At 30.1% G+C, this 21832-nt stretch overlaps 4 protein-coding genes across 4 annotated transcripts; 2 read left to right on the plus strand and 2 right to left on the minus strand.

The window, feature by feature from the left end:
* Positions 1-6: 6 nt before the first annotated feature.
* Positions 7-1173, minus strand: LOC119678080 (mitotic checkpoint protein BUB3-like). The gene is made up of 2 exons (XM_038089733.1): positions 861-1173; positions 7-809 (listed from the first exon to the last, which is right to left on the minus strand). Exons 1-2 carry the CDS (start codon positions 1050-1052, stop codon positions 21-23), a joined length of 981 nt encoding a protein of 326 aa, XP_037945661.1. The 5' UTR covers positions 1053-1173; the 3' UTR covers positions 7-20.
* Positions 1174-2008: 835 nt separating this feature from the next.
* On the minus strand, positions 2009-3415 carry LOC119676429. Its single transcript, XM_038087669.1, has 4 exons — positions 3357-3415; positions 3179-3300; positions 2881-3065; positions 2009-2822 (listed from the first exon to the last, which is right to left on the minus strand). Exons 1-4 carry the CDS (start codon positions 3413-3415, stop codon positions 2028-2030), a joined length of 1161 nt encoding a protein of 386 aa, XP_037943597.1. The 3' UTR covers positions 2009-2027.
* A 1479-nt stretch (positions 3416-4894) lies between these two features.
* On the plus strand, positions 4895-18495 carry LOC119678078. Its single transcript, XM_038089731.1, has 24 exons — positions 4895-5090; positions 5150-5487; positions 5549-5866; positions 5923-6122; positions 6191-6399; positions 6982-7068; positions 7122-7283; positions 7340-7797; positions 7855-7978; positions 9153-9407; positions 9472-9858; positions 9924-10416; positions 11956-12314; positions 12392-12731; positions 12801-12963; positions 13032-13221; positions 14607-14786; positions 14844-15108; positions 15199-15401; positions 15622-16154; positions 17466-17543; positions 17613-18111; positions 18182-18313; positions 18373-18495. Exons 1-24 carry the CDS (start codon positions 4995-4997, stop codon positions 18481-18483), a joined length of 6180 nt encoding a protein of 2059 aa, XP_037945659.1. The 5' UTR covers positions 4895-4994; the 3' UTR covers positions 18484-18495.
* A 1520-nt stretch (positions 18496-20015) lies between these two features.
* Positions 20016-21366, plus strand: LOC119678082 (JNK1/MAPK8-associated membrane protein-like). Its single transcript, XM_038089736.1, has 5 exons — positions 20016-20354; positions 20412-20624; positions 20695-20861; positions 20917-21048; positions 21116-21366. Exons 1-5 carry the CDS (start codon positions 20116-20118, stop codon positions 21268-21270), a joined length of 906 nt encoding a protein of 301 aa, XP_037945664.1. The 5' UTR covers positions 20016-20115; the 3' UTR covers positions 21271-21366.
* The last annotated feature ends 466 nt before the right edge of the window (positions 21367-21832 follow it).

A 21832-nucleotide genomic window follows, 5' to 3' on the forward strand; every position in this document is an offset into this window, starting at 1 on the left:
TTGTAGTGAATTAAAAATGTTTATTTTTGTTTAGTCTCTTGGTCAGTTACGTATCGCACATATATGACAGGATTGGAGACATTTGCAGGTGGTTCTTCGAATTCGTCCATATAAGAGCAAGCTATGGCAAGCGTGCTACCATCATGACTGAAATTAAGTGATGAAATGGAAGAGTCATACTGATGAAATTGACATAAACGCTTTTTGTTAAAACCATCCCAAATATTAACCAAACAGTCAGATCCGCCAGTTGCGAATGTATTATAAACATTATGAAAACTAATTGCATTTACAGGATAAATATGTTCAATACTATCTTCCTTATTTCGATGACACTTAAAAGCAAATTTCTTTTTTTGTACTTCTGGATCTGGATCAAGAAATTCAACTGCAACACGTCCCTCTATCGATGACATGACATAACCTTCTTTATTAGGAAACAAACGTATGCAACGGGTTTGGTATTTTAAAGACGATTCACGTTTCATCATATACTCTTCCATTTTACGTAAATCCCATATAAGTACTTTACGATCCGATGTGGCAACAACAATTTTTTCATCTTTCACCGACATTGAGTATACCTTGCCATTACTTTGCTCATATGTGCCGACACAACGCTTTTCTCGCATATCCCATAATTTAATTGTTTTATCCCAACTGCCCGTGAGTATACCATTGACTGATTCAGCATATTCAACGAAACGTACCGCTTCATCATGTGTTCCAACTAAAGTCTCAGTACGCGTATTAACATCATATAACTTTAATTTGTTATCCAATGACCCACTCACTACATGAACAACGTCCTAAGAAAAAGAAAATTAAATTTATGTGTAAAATAATATAATTCAAGTTACCATAAATGTTGCGTCAAGCACTGGCACATCTTGTGAGAATTTTTGTCTCATGACATTATTAACTACATCATAAAATCTGATGGTTCCATCCCATGATGCAGATATTAAATACTGATTCGTTTTTGGTCCAAATTTTACTGAAGATATAACATCTTCTGGTGGATTAGTTAATTTTACTTCTGTTGGACGCATTTCGCATCAGTTGTTTCTATTTTTTACTCTACAAACACAGCGTTTCTTCTAAAATCAGAAAAAAATCAAACAATTCTACCCGCTAAATATATGTCAAAGTTATCGTTGCCACCTGTGCAGTTTTATAAAAAAAATTTCTGAAAAATGAATTAATGTATTCTCAAAAACTTCATTTAAATTAATTTATTTTAGTATCCTTAATTAATTTGAAAACTTGGTGGTATAACTTCATTTATATCACTACTTTTAAGATAACCTCTTCGGTCCTGGCGTGCAGCCGGCTGGACACTTTTCTACTGCCTTTTTGGAAGTTTTGTGAAGGTTTTACTACTATATATCCATCTGTACAGCTCACTAATAGTTTCGTGTTTGTTATTTTAGTGCACCTTTTGCTGTAAATCGTCTAATTAATTTATTTTTTTTATTTGAATACATATAAACAAAAGCTAAAAGATTTTAAGAATTTTTTTTTTGTGGGAAGCCTTCAGGACCGAGGAGGATAAAGGTAGAGACATACTTTAGGGAAAAACTTTTTAAAACTACTTTGATTAAAACTATTTTGATTATGTGTTAAGGGTAAAATTAATTACAAGTGGTGAAGGCAATAAACATAACAATAAAAGTCTATAAACATAATTTTTAGTTATTTGCATATCAAATAAAACTTTTATTACATATATTGACATTAAAAATATGGTATATCTCTAACATGTTCACTATAAAAACAATGTAAGAATATGTTTTTTTTATGATTAACCTATGAATATATAAATTTAAATATATATTAACGTTTTACATAGGTATATAAATAAAAATATATGAAAAGTACCAAAATATTTATTTTTTATATGTTATATGAATAATCTATACTTACAGTTGCAGTAAATCCAATATATCGAATTATTCACATAAAGTTTAATTTTTAAATAAATCAGTTTATTAATTTCAAGGTTTTTTTTACAATTCGTTACAATTTTATGTAAATGTGCAATGAAATCCATGTATTTGATTTGATTCGCTAACTGATACGAATATTAAATTAGTCGGATGTATTTGTTGGCAATAGCACATAAGCATTTCATCATGAGTTGGAAATTTGTCATCTGAATGAAATATAATCAAACGACACACCGGTACACCAGGATTGCTTTTTCGAAATCCTTTAGGCTCATATAAATCAAAACTGATATTAAATTTCCTGCAAGTGTCAGGGTTCTTAATATTAGTTTTCAATTTAATTATCTCTAATTTTTCAAACACATCTTTAAACTTTTTACGATCCAACAGTTTTTTTATCTCTTCTAAATGGCCCGATGATTTTAACACAGGTGGCTGGCGATTTGGTTGCCAAACACTTTCTGTTTTATAATCAGTATTACAATAAATCCTTTGGGCAAAGTTAATACGCTTTGTGTTACTGCTTTCTGGTAACTCATCATCGTTAAAACCTGATTGACTTTCTCTTATAAGGTTTTGATTTTTAATCATGCCTGATTTCATTTCAGTAAAATATTTTGAAGCACTAATACGATCCGGTATAGGTAGATCGTACAGCTCATTTTTAAGTATCGCCCATATGCAATCTGTTTTAGTTACTGCTTCGCAATCATAACTGCAATTCTTATATTTTTGCACTACAATCCCCTTTCGGGTTAGTGTAGTATATACCATATATTCTGCATACTGAAGTGAAGCTTCTTCACCAATAAACAACAAATATGCTTGTTCTAGTGTAATTGGTAAATTATAATAATCCATTTTCAGACGATCCTACATTTAAAAAATTAAAATATTTAACTTATACATATTTATATTTTGAAGTACTTACAGTTTCCAATAAAAACAACGCTTCATAGTTTTCTAAATACAATGCTTTATTGTACGTATATCCAAATTTGTCCATTTTACCTTTCTGCCGGACAACACGCGCAGCCTTCTTTTCAAAATCCCACACTGCCACCATGTGATCGTTATGGATCAAACGCGGAATTGTTAAAAAATAGAACAATTCCTCTTAATTTACATAAAAGTTCAAATTATGAAGAATGTTATGGAAAACGATTATTAATATAAAATTAAATGAAATAAAACATTAAACAATATGTGATAAATGATTTATAAATTACCATAAAACATGTCTAACTCCTTAACTTCTTCCGGATCATCAGTTTTAAAGCAGCGTTTATCGCCTAAAGTAACACTTTTTACATTTTCCTTAGCGATACAACGACGATAGATTTCGTCATTGCTTAAAAAATGGATGTTAAAAATTCATATCATATATTTTCGAATATCTTTCGTTACCTTAAAGTGTTACTTGGCGGCACCACTTCAATTTCTTCACAAGTCACCTCGTACTCCATTATGACTTATGGATACAAAATGCAAATTAATAATTAACTTCGACTTGTTCACAACACTTCCGAATAGAAAATGAAATTCCATCAAAAAACTTTTAACGAAAGCCAAAAAATCTATTACAATATCAAATAACGGTAGAATGCCAAAATAGCATATAAATGAGAAAATATCTATTCACATTAATGATTATGGAAATTTTTAGTTAAATTGCGTTCGAAGACCGTGCAAGTTTTAGACAATGAGAGTTATATATAATAGCAATAGGCGTAAAACGATGACGGGCACTACCAAGTCTGCCATCAATTAGTGGTCTAATATTAATAACTTTTTGTTATCTCTAGCTTATTAACCAGATGTACCAGATGTAAAATCTCTTACGTATTTTGATTTTCTTGCGTTCGTTTTTCCCTTGACTACAAAATGGGACTTCCGTATTCATTCTTTATACTTTATAGTTAATTATACGCATTCATATAATAATTAATTTTATGTTTTGCTTTAGTTTGTTGTTTTGGTATACGTTTTTGGTATTATTTTTTTAATAAATTTACAATAATATATTATATTCAATTTTATATATTCTTTCTTCTTTCTTCTGTATCTGTGGTTGCTAATGATTGCTATTCAAGTTTTTGGCAAGTTCCAAAAATATGTACATTTATATGAAAAAGTTGGTGTGTATCCAACAAAATTGCAAGAAAATTGTATTTGTATTGTCTAGGACAATGATGTCTAATCCGTTACTTTTGTTTGTCTATGGATATATCGGTGAGAAAGTTTTTAAAATAAGCAAGGAAAAATAACTCATAAGAATACACCAAAATACCTTCAAAAGATTATGAATTCTTTGAATTAGAATATTTTAATTTGAACGTTCCTAAGCGCTTCAAGACATTTTTGAAATTCTGTTTTAAATAACACTCAGTAGTTGTGGTTTCAATTCAAATTAGCATATATTAAATCTGTTAATATATGCAAGATATTCGTAGTAACTTTGAATAACACTGCGTATGCACACGAGCGTTCCACCAGCAAATTAAAATGAGAGGATCTGAGAAAGTATAACATCCCTGTCGAAATTTAAATATGCTACACAGACTTTACTCGTACATTTAATTTCAAGTTAATTTGTGTTGATGTGTAAATCAGTTGTTTTGATTTGAATTTAACTAGTGTTCGCATCAGACTTTATACGGAACTGTTCCCAAAAAATCTGTCTAAAGAGCGTAATTTCGCACTATATTTGTGTTACGCTTTCAGTTTGTATTTGTGTTTTACTTAAGTTTTACTACAAGTAGCAAGTCGAACAGACCTAATTATGTATAAGTATGTAGTGAACTTTACTGATCCGGATTAATATGTATGTTATATATTGCTTAAATTTTTAATGTTCACTGTAATATTTGTTTTCAAAATGCAACCATGTATATCTAAAAATTGATTTCAAACTTCAACAAATTGTAATAGAATACCTAACTGAACAAAACGTAAAAAAAATATTTTGAGAATTTACGCGCCTTGGTGTATAATCATCTTATTATTAAAGATTGTTTATATTAAAAACAAAATATTCAACTGAAAATGTGGGACCACTTTGAGCAGTGTCCCGTAGAGGATGAAACTTTATCGAATATGTTTTCATCAGCCGGTGTTTTCAAAATTAGCAGCAATGACGCGGTACTGTAGCAAATCATCATAAAATTAATTTTCTAATTAGTATATGTTTACAACAATAGATAATTAAATATCCTGAAGTACAAGCAACAGTTCAAAACAAAAAAATTGCCATAGCCATAGACCAAACAATATTTTTGATTGAAGATGAAAATTTGGCTAAATGTAGTTTGTTGTCATTTAATGCAGATATAAATATTATTAGAACTACAAATTCAGGCAATTTAATAATATGTTGCTTGAGTAATGGAGAAATACATGGCATTTTTATAAAAGGCATACCTTTATTTAGTTTAATCATCGAAGCGGAAGATGTGAATCTAACTGGTAAAACGTTCGCCAATATACAACTGATAAACCAACGCTTTCACATCAGTTGCACAAATGGGAGCATTTATTGGTAAGTATAATACAAATAACAAATGTGAATCATAATAACCGCGATGTCATTTCGTACTTAGCCTTAGCGAAATTGATGAAAAGCCTTTAGAAAATAATATGAATATATCAATGACTGACAATGAAACTGGAACTCCTGATGAAGCTATACTCGACAACGTTACTATGAAACGCATTTTAACTAATCGCAGTCATAAGGATACGTTAACATCTGTTTTAGTTATGGAGCGGAAATTGGGGATAAATGTTGAAAATATATTATGCATTGCTGGTACACAGAATGGAATCCATTTAAAAAATATGCACGAAGACATTATTAGAATACGCATGTCAGAACATTATGGTGGAGTTAAAAACATCTATAATTTGGATAACTTTATGTAAATTCCATTTGCTATTAATGTGAAAAATAGAGTAATGAAGTTTTTTATTATAGTGTAGTTCTTACTAATTCTGGACACTTGTTAGAATTTTGTCCCATAACGAAGATCATCTGCTTTAATACTAAACAAAATGAGATAAATCTGCTTATTGATGATCTTATTATTATGGAATGTTCAGATAAAAATATTGAATTGTTGGTGGTGACAAAACCGAATAAAGATCAGCGTATGATGAAAATAGTACAATATCCTTGTAAGCTAATTTTAAGAGAACTAAATAATTTGTCATTATTCTTACTATACTCTATTTATTTGGTTAAGCATTTAAATGTAATAGCGAATTGGATATTCCTGTGTGCTCCTGGCAAGTGAAACAACCTAAAAACTCGATGAACCTATATGTACTCTGTGGCACACAACTAAATTCATCTAATATACCAACAGAAGTAGAAATGAAATTAATTTCTGAAACCGATCCTAGTGACCGATTTAAGAAACTGATTGCAAAAGGACATTTGGAAGAAGCCGAGGTATGTTGTGAAGCAATATTGTACGATATTTTAAAAGAGATTTTTATATTTTTTAAGAGAACTTATGCTTATGTTGTTGTTAATTATCTATAAAGTAGATAATTAGCAAGGATTTACAAAGATGTATATATGAATTAGGATGTGAATAGATAATGGTAGTGTGAGAAAGGAGAGGATTGTTTAGATGTAAACCGGGATTGTAGAGGCGAAGAGTACGTGGCTATTCTAGATTTATTCTAAAGCACCTCTTCCAATCAACTTATCAATATACATATTTATAATTAGATTTGATAATGGAATTTTAGTTAGTACAGTACAGTTAGTTATGAGTTAATCATCTACATTAACAAAAAGCGATTAAATGAAGTCAATTTTTAAGTTTAATGAGAATAGTCTACAGTGTTCTCACCTATCAAAATTAACGTTCTAACAATGTTGATGATTTCACAGTAGACAATGCTTGATCTAAACTAGCAATTTATAATTAATTTACAAAAATATTAATTAAAGGCAGAAAATAATACACTGAAATATGTTGAAATATATTTTTTATACTATGGTTTTTATTTTTCTTCTATATAGGACTTCGGCAGTCAATTTGAACTATGTTTGCAACCAGTTTTTGAAGCCAAAGCTAAACGGATGCTAGTAGACTTTTCAATCGCAGATGTAAATATTTCATAATTAAAATAATAAATATATTTCTCAATACCATTTTTTAGGAAAACACAGAGTATTTACAACATCTATTCGATGATTTACTCGATATGCTAAAAAGAGTTGGACGTAAAGAATTTTTTAAAAATAATCGAATGATCAGCATGCCAACGAGACAATTGCTTTATCGCTATTTAAAGGAAATACTTAAATATTTGGATGAACAGGTTGTATAGAATATATTATCATGCTTTGATTTTTTTCTAAAATAAAAATTCTTTAGGATGATGAAAATGATGTACTTGATATATGGGAACAATTACATCGTCTGGATACACTCAAAATTATTGATCCATATGAATGTAAAGTCGATTGGCAAAGTTTTGTGCATAATCCATATTTGATTAAGGAAATCATAGTACTTTTTAAGTATGATATACCTACGGCATGTTTAATTTGGAAACGACATTCTAGTGCTATTTTAAAAAATTTGGATGAAAAAGAATTAGAAAAGTTACTTGATTTCATACCGGCCAACACTGCTGCTTTCAATTTACTACAGTTTTTACTACAGTTTGTTCCGACTGTAGGAAATACCCATCCTTCTGTATTACCAGTTATTACAGAGTGGAGTATACAGAAGACACGTACACTGCAATATTCGAGTCATTGGCCTGAAATTGGTTTAGAATTTATGACAAAAGTTGCTGCCATTTTTGAGAATACATGCTTTTTGCACTCGTATGTTGTCGATCGTAAAAATATATTTTTCAATTTTTACATATTTTTTTTTTGCAGTGATGTAAGACGTCAATTGGATTCAAATATTGCTAAATTAAAAAATTTAGTAAATGTATTGCAAGAGTTATTTGTATTAAAAAATAGTTATAATTTGATTTTTACATTGGACAACTACCTACAGGTAGGTACATAATTGCTATATCCTACATATTATGATGAGCAGAAACAACCAAATGCTGCTCATCGCTTTCATAGGTATTTAACATTTTAAAACATTTGTTGATTTTTTTTAAATTAATCCTAGGAACAACACTTTTCCTTTTTGGCACTGTTGCTATATTGTAATAGCCACAGTGGTATATATTGAGATTGCTAAACGAATGGTATAGGCATACTGCTATAGATTATACTAGTTACTAGAAATATTATAACCTTTTCTGCTATTGTAGTCACTATAGGCGTACGTGACGAATGCATGGGTGGATGTGGATGGGTATTAGTTGTGTTAAAGTGGAATGGATTATTGGGAAGTGAGAGTGGTTTGGTAATGGATGCGGAACCAGAGCCTCTTAAATGGCTATGGTCAATATAAAATAAAGTAATTAAATTCATACTGAACGCAACACGAGTCCGTGGAGTTTTTTTTGATAATTATTGCAAACACCCAACAGATATTTAACTCGAAACACGTTCAATTGCACAATATGAAAGGTTGGTGTCCATTACAAATAATTTCTTCTCTTTGTTTAGTTGCAATGATCTTATAGAGATCATAGAGATTATAGAGATATAAAAGGTTGGTGTCAATTACAAATAATTTCTTCTCTCTATTTAATTGCAATGATCTTATGGAGATCTAGCCTCAAGTCGCAATACTAATAAACTAATAAAACAGTTCTTGCATTTCCAAAGAAATAAAAATAGATAAATTCACTCAATCGTCATAGCTTTATCAGGCTCTTACTTTATACGTAGGAATTGCCAGGAGCCTCAAAAGTAGAGTAGTTTTCTGTGTTGCATGGTAACTGACGTGAACGTACACCACATCGTTAATTTTTCTATTTAACGATTAAAAAAAACAAAAATATATTTAGATGGCTCCAACACATAGTTTCCTCTAATAATAAATTAAAGTTTAAATACTGATTCGATATTAAAACCCAAGATTGATGCTTGGGTATTCTTATTTTATTATGTTCTTATTTTTCATATTTAATGGTTCAAGATTATAAAGAATAATGATAACAAGTGGAAATCTACTGACATAGTTCGGGGTCGTAGACCCGGTCATTCCTGTAAATCAAGAATGGAAAAGATAACTAGCCGAGTATTATTGAAAACATCTATTTTTTCAGGACTCTATCGATGATTCTGCCCTGTATATATTACAACACGTACATTTGGATCATTTGCAAAGTCTTGTAAAAGACTTTCTCTATCCTATTTATCAAGAAAAGGGTAAAACTCCAATCGTTCCCATACGTAACTACATTTCTTTGTTGGCTGGTAATCATTATTCTTTAAGCACTTGGCTGGAGCGTTCAATAGCCTGTATTGAATTGTTGCATAATGAAGATGATCGATTAGAATCGGCACTAAAAGTGATGCAAGTAAGTTAAGTTGATTGAAAATATAGGCTAACATTTATAAAAATTTTTAAATATTTCTTATTAGTGTTCACCAGTGCCCTGGCCAGATGCAATGGCACCACTAATCAAATTACGTACTTCAACTCATCCGTTGGCTTTTAAGATTAACACGGAATACGAAATACAAGTAATAAAAATTATGAAATCTAAGTATGGTTGGCCCATGGATAGTGCAACCGATATAAATTTAAACTTGTTTATGTTTCGTATTGTTAAAATGAACCTACCAGATATGTTGGAAGATATACGTATGCTTACAAAAGCTGCACCAAGTATTTCTGTTGGCGCTAACTTTAATTGCTGTTATCAGTTGGTGCGCACAGATAAACCCGAATTGGCTTATGAACTCTTCAAGCTTTTAAATGCAGATCAGAATGTAAAATATGTCAACTCGATAACAGAAATGTTTTTGGTAAGAAAAGCTATAAATTATTTATATTATAAAACTTATAAATCGTATTCTTTTTCTTTAAACAGGAATTTATGGAGAAAACAGAACCACTACAAAATGATATGAAGGATCAAAAAAATTTAATTGATTTTCTAAAGCTTATTACCCCGAAAACATGCCATATTTATCAAAAACGTCTGCGCGCTTTGCAAAATATTTTTATTATACGATTTAAATATCAAATTCCTATAAAATCCATAAGTGATTTAGTGCCAACAAGTAGTAGGTCGAAGATGTTAAATTTGGGTATCGAGAATATAGTGGAACGTAGTCAAGCAGCAGTTAATGTATCAAAATTTATAACCCAGGAAATCTGGCAGTTAAGCGCAGCTTTAGAAATTTCAAAAATGTATGGAGTGAGAATGATATGTAAACGCATGAAATGTTTACCTCTGACATGTGCACTCAGTTATTCTATGTTAGAAACAGTAGATTGTACGCTAGAAACAAAAGATGAGTTTATAGCTTTGGCGATGCAGTTGCTTTCACAATATATTTGTGATAACAAAAAAAGAACAAGTAAGTAACCATGAATTGAAGATAAAAATATATTTGTATATACAATGTCTGCTTTAAATGAATATGAAATATCTTTGCTGTTACAAACAAGCAATTGAAACCAAGAATCATTTTCAAAAAATTAATAATGATGATACATACTTTTCAATATCTGAAAAAATTATATTAATTTTTTATTTAAGAGCATTAAATATAGCTCACATAGCTCCTAGAAACGTCGAGATATTCTGAACATTATATGGGGATGGACCCACTGATGCGATACGTATTAGTAAGAAACAAAACAAAAAAAAAATTATACAAGAACATCACCGAGCAACCTTTCAAACCATCAAAATATCTCATCCAAATGTTCTAGTTTAAGTATATTTGTGCTGCTCAAGCATTATAGCCATTGTCGGCAGTCATTATAATAGTCCTCCATTTTTTCTTTTTTCATCACTACTGCCCGCTAATTGCTGGTAACTTAGTGCCCTTTGCCTATCACATAGTCTTTCCATCTTGCTAGCGGTTTTCCTGACTTTTAATTTCCAGGGTTGCGCTTTTATATATGAAATTTCATTTTAAAGGAGAGACTTCATTTTTGTTACGATATCTGATTTGACAAGAACTTTGTATAACAAAATCTTTTATTTTCTGAATAATAGATTGCTCTTAAAATATTTGTGAAAGCATTATAAAACTTCTAACGAACTTGTGTTTTCCTGTTTGAAATTTGTGCGTTGCCAACTTTGAGCGTTTCGCAATAGAGAGATACTTGGGTTTATCCAAATTTTTTTTAGGTCCAATATATGTTATTGCGTTTTCAAGTTCGCAGGTAATGATACATGCAAAAGTTCTTTCGTTCGCAAGCACTTTTATGCACTTTTATGCATATAATGTCAACATATGCAAGTACTTCTGACGACTTAGTGAATATTGTCCATCTTATTATATACTAGTGAAAAATGAGAACTGCAGTAAGTATTCCTGCAGTCTAGCTTCCTGAGACCTGAGGTCATGTTATATAAAAGCTAGATTAAACAGAAAGCTACATATGTTATGATGTTTCTTCAATGTATTATCAGCTAGGTAAAGGAAATAGAGATATGTGCTTCTTTTCGCGATTTCCATGTGAGTATTTACCCGTAACCCTGAAGAAACATGCAGGAAGCAGATGAAAGTTATAACAGCTAGTTGTTTTTCCCTCCAATTTTTAAACTATACTCTTTTACACTCTTTGATTTTATAGTGGAATATTTAAGGGTCTTAATTGCAGCTTGTATCTCAATAAAAGTGGGAATAGTGCATCTCTCTTTGATGTAGTTTATAATTAATCGATATACTGATTCAAACTAATTTCAATTGTTTCTTCTATTCCATCATTTTCTAATTTTTTAAACTGATTTCAATTATTTTTCTATTACTTCGTTTTCTATTTCTATTATTCTATTCATGAAAGAATACAGTTTGTGGAAAACATAAATATCCAATTTTATTTCTAATTCTCTAAAAATATTCAGTGTGCATAAGTAACTATATGTCTCTACTCTATTTTAGACTACACGTTATTAAGCGACAACGATCCTTTGGTATATCCGTTAGCTTACAAACTCCTAGTACGTGCTTCATTAGTTGACGAAGATCAACAATTTGACTTGGAAGAAATAATTAAATATATCCAAATAGCTGACAACTGTTATTCTGTGAATGCGATTAATGCATACTATCAGAAAAAAGATATAGAAATTAATAATATCATATGCAAACATTTGGTTATCACGGATTCAGCATCAAATCATGACTTAAAACCAGGTCCACCATTGGATTTAGTCAACAATTCAACAAAAACAAGAAACCGGGATTCAATGTCTGTATTTGATGAAATTGAAGTGCAACCACAGATTCCAGTGAATAAGGTAAATATATTTGTTAATAAAAACAATAAATTTTTTATAATTTCTTTATTAATATATTATTTTATATGCATTCACAGAGTTCTAGGAATGAAAAAATAGTGGTAATTAAATTCGTAACTAATACGCTGCATTTAATGGTACTGTCATCAAAATCTCAAAATCAACTTCTTAACATGTTAGGAGATTTACTATCTACAGAAATACAAACTGATATTGATGAGGTCAGTGACGATTTCTTTTTAGCACTGGAACATCTTGTTAAAGCCAAAATGCATAGTATTTGGTATACAATTGCTCAGTATTTATTAGATTATCAAACCCGTAATGGTTGCAAGATTATAAATGAAGAATTTTTATCCTTACAATTAACTCGCATTTTCCGGTATACTCTGTCAAATAAGGATGTTAATTTTGTTGGTAATTATTAAAATTTACTTATAAAATTAATTGTTCGAGATCTTTTTATTTTATAAACATCATTTTCAGTATTATTTGCTATGCTGATTGCCTGTGACGATCCAGATATGCTCCTACAGAAATTGGAAAATGATTTTAAGACTGATCAGCAAAAGGTCAATCTGCTAACATTAGTGGAACAATACAATAGTCAACTGAATAAACCAGATCATGTTGAAGCTACGCGTATACAGTGAGTGATACATGCTCAAGACTTTTTTTCCAATAAATTTGTTAAAAATCTTTTGTTTTTTTTTGCAGACGTATTAAATATTATTATTATATGGAATTTTGCAAGAAAGATCCATCGATTAAAGGCAAATTTAGTGCTGATTTTGATAATATCGAAGCATTATTAAAAGAGTTTCACAACAAACAGTTGGATATACAATTACTAGAGCGCATGAGTACTGATTTTGAGTTAGACTACCAGCAAATGCTTATAACACAGGTAAATAAGAAAAATTTGATGTGAATGTATAGAAAAATTAAATATTTAATTAATGCATATTCTATATAATTCACTTCAAAAATCAAAAACATAACAAAAGTCCCGCAGAATTCTCACTAAAAATAAATTGGTTAAAATAATGTAGGTAGCTCTTAAATAATAAATATACATATCGCAGAAACCCTGTGAAACATCCAAAAACTTATAAACAGACCTCTTGTCTTAAAAAAAGAGCTTTAAAATATACCCAAAAACTGTCTACTTGGAGTCTTTCATAGTCTTGTTCTTAAACGTAACCTCACATAATTTAAAAATTAATTAACATTTATCAAATAAGAGTAATATTTTGATCTCTTCAAAATATGGCAAAAATATTTAAAGTTATCTTTAGAAATAATAAAAACTGATTTATACCTCATTTCTGACGCAGTCCTGAACAATGACATCGATAGTGATTGATGGAACCCTTTTCTGTTTAGCTTAACAACTCCAGCATAATCCACTTACCACAATACACCGCCGTCAAACCATCGGTGCAGTAACACAGTGCCCCATTAATATCCACCAAGCCTGTGAACCGCAGGTGTGTTAAGCCATAGGTTCCTAGAGACCCTATTGTTAATAGTGTTCTTATAGCCCTCGCGATTAGTCCACAAGTCATTCATTAGCGAAATAGTAAATTCATATATGCTCCTAAATAGTTCACACATCGGAACTCATTCAAATCAATTTTGGAGGTATTAATGGTTTTCTTGTCTGCTCGTTCGTTTTCTTTAATATCTCTACGTCCAAGAACCGAAAAAAGAGTAGCCTTGTGATATGGCGTTGAAGTGCGATATTTCATTATTCTCGATTTAACAATATTAGATTCGATTGCTTTCATTGGTGTCTGTCTATCTACAAAGATTATGGTATTTAAAGGTTCGAATTAAACTATTGTTGTAATGGCCCGTTTAGGAGTGCTGAACGACACTTGGTCATTGAGATCTTGGAAAGTCGAATTCAACCATCGTGTATTAGCCTCACTGTTTTTTCAAGTGAGCCTGAAAAATGCTGCATAAGTCAGACAGTTGGTTTAACTACGTTAGGTTAGATTAAGTTGTAGTGGCAGCCTTGTGCAACAAAACTCACTTAAGAACACTCAACGACCCGTTCCAAGCCTCTAACGCACGACCAACGTCTCTTTGAGGAAGCGTTGATTGTCTCGCCTGTATATAAGTTGTAGAGATATTAGCTAGTATTATGTTATAATTTTTCATATAATTTATTTGATGTTATTTGCTATATATTCTATACTCAATATATTATATATACGTATATATGCATTGTGTTATATATATATACATATAGTTAAATAAATTAATGATTTTCTCTCTGTGTAACAGGTCATTGGTTTGTTGCGTTCACAAGAACTACAATATGATATCAAAACCAATGATTTTGATGAGGAGGAGCTAGTCGTATTATCGTCCGCTGATGAAATTCTAAAGTCTTGCCAAATGTACATTAACGAAATAAAGAATACAAAACTATTAACAGCAAAACTTCAACAATTTATAAAGGATGTAAGATATATTTATATATATTAATTACAACTAAATTAACCCTTAATTTTATTTTAGATAAATATATATTTCTATGAACTTTATTTGTGCGTTATTGAGATCTTATCTTTCATCGATGCTGTTCCACAAGAAATGCAAGTTTGGTCAAATATTTTGCATTTTTTGAGGCACAAAATGAAGAAACGACGCCGAAATCGACCAGGACAACTTGAAATGGATATGTGGTTGCAATCTCAAAAAGAAATCGGTATATTACCAAAAATTGCTCGCTTTCGCTTGCCATTTCTGCCTCTTGTAGAAAATCCATTACAAGACATATTGGGTAAGTTGATCCATTCTTTATTCAAACATACATACATATATTTTTTTCTTATCCAAATCTAATTGGTGTGCATACATTTTTTAATTACAGAGAGTGAAATAAGTGTGGATAACTGTGAAAGTTGGTTTCCTTTAATACAAATGCACACTGTGCTAAAGGGTTCATCGGAAGTAGCTAAAATGTGTGATTATTTTTGCATGTCTGCTGTTAAGAATTCAATAACAGATTATAAATTGAACAACGAATCGGAGACCTGGAATGTGCAGTCAAAAAATAATGCATTTCTGCGATCGGTAAAAATTTTTATTTAAATTAAAACTTCAAAGTTTTAGAACATGACGATGCTTGACCATTTCGAGTATACTCAAATACAAACATTAATAATTCGAATATTCGAAAATATTCAAGCTACTCGAAGATGGTTAAAGCGTCTTTGAAACACTTATTTAAATCATAGTAAATTATGTATACTTGAATAATATCTTTTCCCATTTTTTTTTTGTTAACTTATAGGTACTGCGTCTTGTACATAATGTAAAAAATCCTGGTAAAGCATTTATGATACTTTATTTCGTTGCTACTTATGCTCCATATGGTGCGGATCAAGTAGAGGCAACATACGAATGTTATAAATTTGCGATTGAAAATGAGGATCGAATTATTGAAGATAAATATCAACAAAGATTAGAGAAAGTAAAGCGCAAATATCCAATTTTGAAAACTCAACATTTACTTAACGTTTACGGAATAACAGATGAAAAATTAATGGCTTTGATTGATAATCCTGTTGCTCTTATATATAATTTATATCATCATGAACAAATCATAAAAGAAAGCAAACAGTATATTAGCGAAGTTATTAAAGAAATTGCCGATTTACATAACCTGGAGTTGGATAACATACAATTCGAATTATTACAAAAGTGGTTATCTTTTACTTTTGATTCTACTGATGGTACAATAGTCGATGAGACATTTTACGAAGATCAAACAATGGTAGAAAATACAGTAATTGATGCAGGTTATGCTGCAGAAAATGTCTTAAGGTAAATCAACAACTTTAACAGCTACCAAAAATATATATGATTTAATTTTAAGTTATTAGTAAGGGTAAGATAAGGATGCCTTTCTTACAGCTTATTTCCTGTAGTAAAATATAATGGTTCTCTTCTTTTATTTCAAATTCCTCGTTCGGTTTAAAATTTGGCTAAAATTATTAATCTCTTTGATTTGTCCACAGCTTCTCAAAAAAGGGTTTTTGTATTTTTACCGAAACACTGGCTTAGATTGTGAAGATACTATATTCTTTGTCTTCTAAAATATGACAAAAGTATTTTAGTTTTCGTTGTTTTACTGTCTCAAGTATGTCCTATTCTTTGTTGATACCTAGTACTACTGAATATGTGATGTCCAACTCAGTCTAAATAATTTTTAGTATACCTCACATCTTGAAAACACCGATAAAAATGTACCGCTCATGGAAAAATAATAAACAATTGGGAAAGATTAGTTATTGTCGTAGTGTAAAAAAAGCTATTGAGTCCAAAATATGAATAGACTTAAAGATGAATACACTAGTTCATTTTGGATATAATTGTGGTTATGAGATATATGACAAAATTATTTGTGTATTGGATGTTCCGGAGCAATCGCCTATAATTACTAAGTGCCATTTACTACTGTCATTGGAGTGTCATTGTTCACAAAGATGAAAAGCGCGGTTAATAATAACAATAATAGTATCTTAATCCACGAAAAAGACATCCAGTTGGAGTAAGGATATAATAATATCTCTCTTTGTTCTTGTTTGTGGTACTATTGTAAAGTTGATCATATGAGTTATGATTAAAGTTGTTAAATGATTTTCTATTTCATATATGGTTATATATATTAATAAATATATTTTGTGGACTATAGGTGATCACAACATAACGAAATATAGTTTTGAATATCTTCTTTATATCGCAAATCATGGATTCAATATGCACTTGCTTTCATTTCTAAAATGTGTTTGCATGGAGGTATTTCGAATCTGTAATACCTTACATATATGATGGATTTGAGCAACTCTAGTATATTCGAATTCGAATATTTCGAACAAACACTTATAAAGTTCGAAAATGCTGTTCTATAATATTCAAGCTACTCGGGTATTTTTTTCTTTTGAATAAATAAGTAAGTCTTTTGAATAAATAAGTATAACAACAAATATTTTAACTTATTGTGATTATCGAACATTTTCTATATTCGAACATCAAAATGCTTGAAGCCTTATTCAGTTCAAATCATATTTACAGCAATAATATATATGTACACATTATAAAATGTAGTTTTAAAACATTTTTATACATTCACAGAGCGCATTATTTACTGATTAGTTGGCCTAAAAAGGAGTCGATGCAATTTCTAGCTGCACATATATTTCCTACGGATGAGTAAGCAATATTGTATATGTATTTATGAAATAATCAATTTAATTTACTTTAATTTGATTTTTACTTTAGTACTACTAACATCACAAAACAACTGCAAATTTATGAATGCTTTTCAAAATTAAATGACGGCACATTTTCATCGGTACTTAATATGCCCACTCAACGTCAATATATGACAATCAAATGTGTTCATGAACTGAAACAACTCGGCTACAATACCAGTCCAGAAAAATTTTCACAATTAAATAAAATTGAAATACTTAAACTAATTTGGCAGCGGAGCGGACAAAATGCCAGTACCTTAAAAACCTTAGCTAATATTTGTCTAGGTTTCGATATATATTTATCAAAAATTTGGAATGGTATACTTAAGCGTATGGTCGCTTACAATATGGTAAGCGAATTAAATGCCCTTGTTGATGTTCTATCGTGTAAGGCGCAACTGTTAAAAACTGAAGGCTTAGTTGCGGCCTGGGAATGTGTCTTGGAACATCCATTCAAAATTGCAAATAAAACCCGCTCCATTGAACAGGAAGAAGAATTATATAAAACAATGTTACGCTTACAAGTTTGTATATCTATAATTTAAGTATGTATAAATGTCTAACTATTAATAAATATATAATATTTAACTTTAGAGTTGTCCTGTGGTGCAAAACCTCAATTTGATGAAATTCACGGAACATTGTTTGCGTTTGGAACGCTTGCACATGGCAGCCATTTTTATACCTTTTTGTGAAGAGAATGAAAAGCGTGAAAATATTAAAAAGGTTTGAAATTCTCACTAAAACCTTAAATGATTAAGTTTAATAATTGATTTTGATTTTAGTTAATTTTGTCACGTAAAAATAATAATTTACGAAAAGAGATTCTGGAGTTAGAGGAAGCAGGAATACTACCAACGATTTTAAATTTTGTATTGAAACAATTAAATTTGTAATCATATTATGAACGTTTATTGCATGAAAGTAGTATTATTTTATAAATATATAAATATTGTAATTTATAAATCAAAAATACAATAAATTTTTTAAAATATTTTATGAATAAAAATTTAAATGCATAACGTAGTTATTGCAACCTACACCAAAAAGTAAACACGTAAAAGAATGACAAAACTTGGATAAATGAAGTGTAACGTAAGGGTAAATAAAGGTTCCGAGAGCAACCGGGCCTACATCCTGGAAAAACTTGTCTCGATTGGCGCTCAAATGCCATTTAAGCTTCCAAAGAAGTACACGAGAACCTAGACACATCCTAGTTCATGTATTCATCATATAATTCCTTTCATGTTATTTACTTCACAGATCCCTGTGAGTTACAACGACAACAGAACTTAGATTTGTGTTTATTTGACATTTATTTCTTGCTGTGTTCGATTGCTATATATAAACCGTTTATCCGATTGCAATTTAATGATTTAGTTATTGTTTGGCACCAGCGATGGCAATTCGAAAAATGAAATTTATCTGTGATAGTTGAATCAAATAATAAAATTAAAATAATTACATTTTTATACTTATATGAATAAATTAATATATGGAGTGGTAATTCGTGTCCCTAGATTTTATGAACCCATAGACCATAAGGAATATTACAGTCTTGAAAAAGGTTATTTGCAATTTCTTGATATTAAAATTTTAGATTGAGTCCGTAGCATTCAGATATGGACACACGTTTTTGTTAAGGTCTGAGATCTGCGGTATGTCGACATACATATAACGCAATGAAAAAATTGTTAATAATGGCAATATTTACAAAAATGAGTTTCATTTGTGCTGCTTAGAAAAAAGTAGGTTAGGTTAGGTTATAACGGCGATCCCAGGTGGATCCACTTAGGCCTATTGACTAATTGTGTTACCGTATATGTACGACAGAAAATAGTAATTTTGGCCGCAATCTAATTGCATTGATCACAATATGTTAACACATTGCTTTACATAAAGTCACCAATTGATTCTAAATTTTAACTTAAGCACGATGCTAAATGTATGCACACCAAGTATACAGACCAAGTATGATCTTTGCTATACACTTTGAAAAAAGTTGTAATTTCACCGATTTGGTAGTACGGCATACTTGGTTTGCATACATGTAACATCGTCTATATCATGCTTTTGGCATCTTCTCAGTTTTTATTTAGCATTCTAAACTCGTGCAACATTGTTAAAATGTTATATACATTCTACTACATAATTTGCAAATAAATATCTCACAACTCATGCTAATTTGCTATATTCGAACTTGTGAAAAGGGCTATTTACACATCTTGTATAAATCTTAAAAATAAATAACACAGCTTTGCTGTCATAAACGAATTTGTATTTTTTGCATGACTTATTATAAATATAAAATTTTGTGGTTAAACAGATATTGTAAAAAATTGTGCATTATAAGAGTTTAAAATAGTTTTTTTTGCAACACTTTTTGAAAAACAACATTAGAGATATCCACCATCATTTTTAAGCGTAGGGAAATGTTGAACTAAAAATCAAAACAAACAAAATAAAGTTAAAAAAATATATAAGAGAATGTGAAAAAATAATTTGCAAATTGTTTTGCATTCACAAAAATGTACACCTCTTTGGAACGCTGTCCAGGCACATATTGTGGTCGAACTTTACTTGACAACAATGGGACTTGGAGTGAATGTGGTGCATGCCCCCGTGGTTCACGCGTAAACGAATATTTTGCTTGTGCGGAATGTCAAGAGGAATTAAATTTATATTCTTGGTTGTATCTAGGATTTATGACTATGTTACCATTAATGATGCATTGTTTTTTTATTGATTTAGATGCAAAAGACAGAAAGTATGTATGCAAAGTATTTTATGCGTGGAAGTGGATAATTTTTTTTTTGTTATTAAGATTTTCACGAAAACAACTTACGTTAACTACTTGTGCGTTTGCTGAAGTGATAATTTCATCAATACTCTCGATATTAATGATGGAGCCACTATGGGAATTTCGACTGCAAGCGTGTCATGTGCGGAAAATTACTGACTGGTATACATTGTTTTATAATCCCAACCCAAATTATCAACAGCGTTTATATTGTACACAGGAAGCAGTATATCCATTGTATGTAAATATTAAAAGAATGTATTATATATTATAGAGCTACCAAAATAACTTTGTCGTTTAATTACAGACAAACAATAGTATTGGTTTTTTATTTTTTATGTCTCATTACAATGTTCATCATTCGTCCTATAATTGCCAGCATCATGGATATACGGGGACGATCGCCAGTCTATTCTGCACTTTATTTTTTACCTTTATTAATATTTATACATGCCCTGGCTGGCGGTCTCATATGTAAGTTTTATAATTTTATTCTGTAAAAATTTAATTAATAAAAATTATTTTTTAGATTTCTCATTTCCATATTTAAGCATAGTTATATCCATGATTGCCAATGCAATTCATTACTCTGTCAAACTGGATCAGTCATTTAAGTCTTTAATAAAGAGTTCTTTTGAAGTAAAAAACTTGGTTATTATAGGTTAGTAGATCTAAATAAAGGAAATTTTATTTATTCTGTTTGTGATAATGTAATTATTTCATTATAGCATCGCACTGGATGTTGTTAGCATATGGCATTGTATCTTTGGGACATCACACAGCTCTTTTGGCACTTATACCTTTTCCGTCAGTATTTTACATTCTAACTGTACGTTGTACTGATCCAGCAGAATTTCGTGAAGTTGAAAATCGTTCAAGTTGAGATTATTGTGAAGTTAAGTTTATATTGTAGTTTATATAATAATTTTATAGGTATATAGCTTTTTTACGTTAATGTTTCGTTTACTATTTATTATAATGTATAAAAATGACTGCATATAGATATAAATTGTATTTTCGTATATTAAAAATATTGTGTTGAAAAATATAATATAATTATTATATAAAAAAAATATAATTATTTTATTGTAGATATGATAGTATAGTTGTACAAAAATATATGTACATATTTGGTCGTGAAAGGCATAAGTTCTAACATTGATTATTGAACAATACTGTTGTAATCAATGTGACGAATGCCTCATTGCCGTGACTCAAGTTTCTCTCGCTCTTATACTCAAAATTTTAATTTTCATTAACAACAATTAATGAAAATATAAGCAACAATTTTATATTAGACGTGACCGTGACTAATTGTATGGGCCATGTTATATAGAGTGTCATGGACTTATCATGAGCAAAATAATTGTTGTTTTCAATGCATATTATAAATTGAGAGTGAGAGAAAAAACAATAAGTCGGTTCATATTTGGTCATGAGAACCG

Source organism: Teleopsis dalmanni, chromosome 2 (genome assembly GCF_002237135.1).
Source record: "Teleopsis dalmanni isolate 2A chromosome 2, ASM223713v2, whole genome shotgun sequence".
Lineage (NCBI taxonomy): Eukaryota > Metazoa > Arthropoda > Insecta > Diptera > Diopsidae > Teleopsis > Teleopsis dalmanni.